The 6,583-nt window shown below is 42.7% G+C and overlaps 1 protein-coding gene across 1 annotated transcript in view; it reads left to right on the plus strand.

Moving 5' to 3' along the window:
- Positions 1-1,553, plus strand: part of MTRF1L (mitochondrial translational release factor 1 like) — a 15,295-nt gene extending 13,742 nt beyond the window's left edge. The window contains exon 7 of the mRNA XM_018560325.1: positions 1,316-1,553. Within this exon, the coding sequence (XP_018415827.1) occupies positions 1,316-1,510 (195 nt within the window). The 3' untranslated portion in view covers positions 1,511-1,553. The remainder of the gene's footprint in view (positions 1-1,315) is intronic.
- Positions 1,554-6,583: the final 5,030 nt, after the last annotated feature.

The raw sequence follows: 6,583 nt of genomic DNA on the forward strand, positions 1-6,583 counted from the left end.
AGACTTTAAATGTATGTATGAATACATAACCCACAATTTTAAAATTGATAGTGCCATCATTGCCTCAATCATATTGTCAGCATAATGCCTTAGCAACAAATTTGTCATAGCACATGCCTATAATCCTATGTAAAAATGTTACATAAAGAGTTACTGTATATTCTGCTTTAAATAGTTTTGGAGATATTTCAGATACTTTTTTTTTTTTAAATGAAAATCATAAGAGGAATTGTGGGCAATGATAAGGCTGTAGTAAGTTTGGACTAAAGTTTGATGTGTTTGCCAAAGTGTATGTATCCCTTATTATTATTATTATTATTATTATATTTTTATTTTTTTCAATTGTAGGTAGAGTAGGGAAGTCTGGTTAAAATCCATTTTGGTTTATTTTTTGCTGTGTTTGTCCTATTGGAATTATTTTACCTTCATTTCCTTTCCTGGAAATGCAGTAGGAGCTTCCAAGAAATCTTTACAAAGTAATCTTTACAAAGTGATGGGATTTCCCCTCTTGGAACGTTGCCAACAGAACTGGTGTTCCATTGGAAGAGTTACCCTCACCTCTTGTTGACCCCGCTAAAATTTTGGAATCCCCATCGCCTTCTTTCTCGGTGACTATGGCTTCCCGGATAAATAGGGTGAACCTACCTAGTGATGACCCAGATAACAAAAAAAACTTTACAGGGGTTCTAATCTTTCAGTACTCTATCTAAAACATACACAAAGGAGCTTAAGCCATACATACAATTTAACTAACACCAAGGGGCATATGTGTAAAGGAGTGAATTACTTTTACCAACCATTAACTGGTGATAATTGAGTCAAGGTCATTTAAAACACCTGCACCAGTAATATTCACCTACAGTGAATGTTTGACTGTCAGATTCAATGAGCCTGTGGACTTAGAAAATGTATATTTAATCTGAAATAAGACCACATCCAGAAGCTGTGATTCCAGATAATGTAAGCTTGCATGTGGTATGCTGTAAGGTCTGGTATTATATTTTGTACCTCGTTTGGGATTATTGCCAAACTGTAGCGTAAACATTTTTAGTTTTTTTTTTTCTTCAATTTTGAATAGATTTGTGAAGGGAGCTACATTCTACTTTGACTGCTATTTCTTTGTTGGGGGATCCCCCATACTCTCTGTCTTGACCACACAGGAAGTGGAAATATCCCGAACAGGGACACACAGGAAAAAAAACATGATGGTTTCTAACCCTCCCCCACAGTGGTAGAAAAAAAAATCTTTTATTGACATCTGTGTATATAGCGATTCTGTGTGGCCATCTATTTTCATATATTTTTGTTTCTGTAGGTTGGCACGAAAGGACGATCAGAAAAAATTCGCACTTACAACTTCCAACAAGACCGCATTACAGACCACCGTATTAACAAGTCTATGAACAATTTAGAAGGATTTTTGCTTGGTGATGAACTTTTAGATGAGATGATTCAAGCTCTTAGTGATTTTGCGGACTATGAATCTCTTGTGGAAATTATTTCAAATTAAAATGTTATTGCTTGTATTATATTTTTTGTTCTACAATAATAAAAGTGCGCATGCATATTATATGAGCGTTTTTTTGCACTTTTTAGTGCATTTGACGAACTCTTAACTGTAGCCAAAACCTTTTTAAATGTATTTTTGTTTTGTAAATTCTTTTATCATTTTTAATAATATAGTCAAAAGAACAATACAAGCGTAGTGCACAGAATGTAAATAAATCTAACACAACGTAAGATGATATGGTCAATGTGTGACATCATCAGGGGCGCACCACAGCCCAAGTTCAGCCTAAACCGCCTAAAGAAAATGAAGGATGGAAAGACCGAACAAGAGAGAAGACTAGGCAAGGTTGTGTTTTGTTTTGTCTTTTTACCTTTTGGATAACGTGGGGCTCGTTTGGAAACTGTCAGGTTTTATTACGGTTTTTTTTTTTTCCTGTCTCCGTAATGGTGGCCACCAAGATGAGCTTTTGTTCAGGATTTTGATGGGGAGGTACCCCTCTCTTGCTGTGTCTGTGACATTCGTCACCAGAACACCAAAATCATTAAAGCTTACCAACAGGGCTCTGCTTTTGTCCACGGATATCTTTCTATATTTAGCAAGGTGACATTTCTGCATTGTACATAGCCTTTCTCAGATAATGCACACTCTTAAAGACCGATTGTTCACTTCAGCCCAAGTGCTAAAATTTAAATCGGAGTGCAGCAAAATAGTAAGAGTTCTTTGGTCTACCATTTGTCGTTTTTTTTTTTTGATCAATCGCCCACCAGCCCAAGAATAATGGTTGTTTCCTTGCCATATGCTACTGAGAGCACTGCTGTGCAAGAGCAGCAGTCTCCCTCTGCAGCAGTCCAACACGCACCCTGGGGCGACCTACAGTTTACTAGCCAGCATCTAGAGGAAACCCACGCAAGCACAGGGAGAACATGCAAACTCCTTGCAGATAGTGTCCTGATCAGGTTTTGAACCATTAATGGAAAAAAAAAAAAGATTTGGGTTGTACCCTTCAATAGGGCTTTAAGTCAAAAAAGAACAATTGTCCTTAACGACCTGCCGGCCGTGTATGCTTCTTGGATGTAACTGGGTGTGTATACACGTCCTGCCACATCCGCTCGAGCGTGGCACGCTCCCCCGTGACCCAAAACTCAGTATACTGCGAGCTACAGCTTGTGTTATACTGAGATCGCCGCAGCCGGGACGGATCCCGACATTACTGTCGAGATCCACCCAGCTGCGTGATTGACAGCTGGCTCTGCCTATCTAGAGGCAGAGCCAGCTGTTCCCGCCCCCTCCCCTGTTAGTTCCTCCAGTCAGCACTGGAGGGGAGGGGATCCCTGCAGGGAGCCGTGAGAGACAGTCCTATTACAGGAAGCATCGGGCTAGGCATTGGAACATTTGGGCGGGTAAGAGTACTCGGCACCGATACTAGTATCGGTACATGCCTACCGACAACTGTTGAGCCGACATGTGACAGTTTCATTGTCACATGTCGGCTTGATCTATGAGGTTGAGTGAAAATCACCTCATAGTTCTCCTTTTAAAGCAAAACTCCAGTCTATATATACACACACACTCACTCCCAATACTGTGTGTTTTCTCTCCCTATTTCACAAACCGTATATATGGGATTAGAAGGCTGGGTATTTTTTTTTCTCATTCAGCCAAATCCCTGATGCATGCTTTATGTATTCTGACAGCGGCTAATTGGCTGCAGTCACTGTTCAGGCAAGATTTTTCCGATACGCTCCTTTGACAAACATAAGTCGACGGCAGCAGGATTTGGACAAAATTTGAGCAGTGTATGGCCAGGTGCAGAAAGCAAACTGGATCCTGGGTTTATAGCTCAGATAATACTGCACAGCATAAGACACTAGTCTGTGCTCCCCTTTCATACTACTTCTGTATAACTGGATATTGCCTAATACAATAAGGAACACAGCAAGTCAGGTCCACTCTCTGAGAAACAACACTGCACTTGCACATAAAGTGCAACACAACACCTTACGGTACACTGTGTGTGGCATTTCCTGGGTCCTAGGATTTAGTGTGCACTGGAAGCAGGCTCTGTAGTAATCCTTTATTTTCAGACGACACTAGCTTAAGGGAAGTTTGGTGCACCAAATAGAACACGGCAGCAGTGATTGGACACACTGGTTATCCATTGCCCAATTTCAAAGTCTTAGTCTTTTAAAGTCTTAGGCTGGGCACACACCTTACAACCATCGCGAGACTTTTGTCTTGCGATGGTTGTAAGGTAATTAAAAAAACGTACGATCTGCCTATCTTGGATAGGCAGATCGTACTTGCGATGACCGCAATGCCGAATGGCCCGTGCGGCTTTTATCTTGCGAACATGCCACAAACCAGCCGAACATCGTACGATGGCTGGCTCCGACTAGTTGTGATGACAGATCGGCGTCCCCAAACGACCTGAGGACGCTGAACTGTCAATAAACAATAAGTGCTGGCCAATAGGAAACAGTTGGGCGGAGCTAGCTTTCAATGTTAGCGCTGCCCAATTGTTTATAATTTACTTATTTTTTCTTTTAAAAAATTCTTATTTTTTTTTAACTATTTAAATTTGAAAAAAAAATTTCATTGATTTTCTATTCTGCTCAATAACACGGAGGTACCGAGCAGAATAGGGGCGAGCGGCAGCGAGTGAGCTGCCGGGGCTTTGGCTCAGCCGATCCAGATGTTGGATCGGCTGAGTCGAAGGCCTTCGGCTCAGTCGAACATGCAGAGCATGTTCGGCTGACTGAAGTGCAGCCGATGTACTGCTGAAATCAGCCGTACTGAGCCAGAGTGAATAGCCAAACGTTGTTCGGCTCACTTCACTTCGGTTGGGTTATTCACTCAGCTGCTTTCGGCAGCTTTGTTAATAACCCCCTTAGTCTGCAGCTCAAGCCGCTTTTTATTTTATTTTTTTCAAGTTTTGGATAGAGTGGTTAGAACCCCAAGTCAAGTTTGTTTTTTTATTGTGGTCTTTGTCACCTCTGAGAAGATTCTCCCTCCATCCCAGAATTGTCCTGATGACCACTCTCCCGATTAAAGTCAGGAAAAAGCCAAAATATTGACTTGTCAGCGGAGGGGAAACATCTCCAATCACGAGGGGAGGGGTGATAATGTATTTTCAGAGAGTGCACTGTTGTCTCTCTGATTGCAAGGGGCTACACATAATAACAAAACTACTAATTCTAGTATATATGGAGGAGCTCCTATATAGTCTGTTGACTTTTGTGCTTTGTATATGTTAAAATCATACAAATGTCCGACACAGTGCATCTTTGAGGGCCCATTTGCATGCAGCTATGTGTTTCATTCTGCATGGCACCACATCACAATAACGCGTGTAACCGTGAATAGGTCCTCAGCAATGCGCATTGGTACGTGTTTTCCATAAGTGGCACCCAAAAGCCCCTTGCCGTCTGATGTGGGTTGCAGCACATGATAATGCACTACTGCTCTTTGTAGTGCACTGGTACACAAAAATGGCATATACTCTTTTCATGTTTTTGGTGAGTTATGCAGCCTATTCAGATGAAAAGGCTTCCTTGACATTACACATGTTAAGGTGCAGCATAATGCATGTTAATGCATGTCAACAGTGTAAAGGGCCCCTTAAAGTCTTGGTGATTTCCCATCTCTTGGATATGCTATGGGAGCCAATGGATATGGATATGCTAGGGAGCCAATTTGAGATGCACATGTGCTCTGATGCGTTTTGCCATCACCTTCTGGCTTCTTCACGTGCTTCCTGTTCTGTCACTCAGTAAGTACACAATACTAAAAACCTGTGAAAGGGAAACCCTGGAAAACCGTTCTTTCATTTACAATGAATGCTGTTTCACACCAGGCTCACTCACAGAGAGCACAGGCCTGTCCTCTAGGTAGGAAGTGGAGGGGATACTGGCTGGGGGATGGTTGCATACTCATAGGGAATGTGGCTTCCAGTTCATTGCTCACATCCCTAAGTATGCCATATTGGATATAATGAGGGAAAACAACAACTCTACAGACTACAAAGATGGACAAAGGTTGTGGTACTCTGAGAAATATATGGCCTATGTCTGCTAATTTTTAGCCTAGCAGTCGTGGTGCTTATCTTAATTCAATTATTTGAGTTAAAGGAGAACTATGGGTTTAGGGCTTTTCCCCATAGTTCTCCTAAGGGTAACGGGAGGACACAAACTAGCGTCCCCCCGTCACACGAAGCTCAGTATACCGCGAACTACAGGCGCGGTATACTGAGATGCCGCAGCCGGAACGGATCCCGACAATTCTGTCTGGATCCACCAAGCTGTGTGAGTGAAAGCTGGCTCTGCCTATCTAGAGGAAGAGCCAGCTGTACCCGCCCCCTCCCCCGTCCATTCCGCCAGTCAGCGCTGGAGGATCGGACAGGGGACGGGGAATCCAGTCCATTGTGCCAAGTCAAAAAGAACATTTTAGGAAAAATGTAAAGTGAGGAGAAGGCCCGCCTTTAAATGCAACTTTGGGGAAAAACAGCAATCCTTTAAATTACATTATTGGGAGATCACTATTAGCTATATATGGAGTTATGGAACAGTATGATAGTCACAGACTGCATCAGCAACATTGTATTACATATTTTGCAAGTTTATTGTTTTACTGTTACATTATTGCTTGTTTTAAGTACAGCAGCATCAGGCCAGTCTGATTCATTGCAACTAGGAACCACAGCAGATCTAAAAGCTATAGGAAAGTTTAAAGGAGAATTATGAGGTGAGTGTTTTTCACTCAGCCTCATAATCTGAGCCGACCTGTGACAATGAAACTGTCACAGGTCGGCTCATTAGATCGGGAAGTGAGTGAACACATACCGGTGCTAGCTCACTTCTTGATCCTGTCACTGCAGAGAGCCGTGACAGGGGAGTGACTGGATTCTCCCCTGTCCGATCCTCCAGCGCTGACTGGCAGAACGGACGGGGCAGGGGGCGGGTACATCTGTCTCTGCCTCTAGATAGGCAGAGCCAGCTGTCACTCACGCAGCTGGGCGGATCCAGACATAATTGTTGGGATCCGTTTCAGCTGCGGCGTCTCAGTATACCGCGAGCT

The sequence above is a fragment of the Nanorana parkeri genome, unplaced genomic scaffold, assembly GCF_000935625.1.
Source record: "Nanorana parkeri isolate BGI_ZX_2015 unplaced genomic scaffold, ASM93562v1 scaffold450, whole genome shotgun sequence".
NCBI classification, from domain to species: domain Eukaryota; kingdom Metazoa; phylum Chordata; class Amphibia; order Anura; family Dicroglossidae; genus Nanorana; species Nanorana parkeri.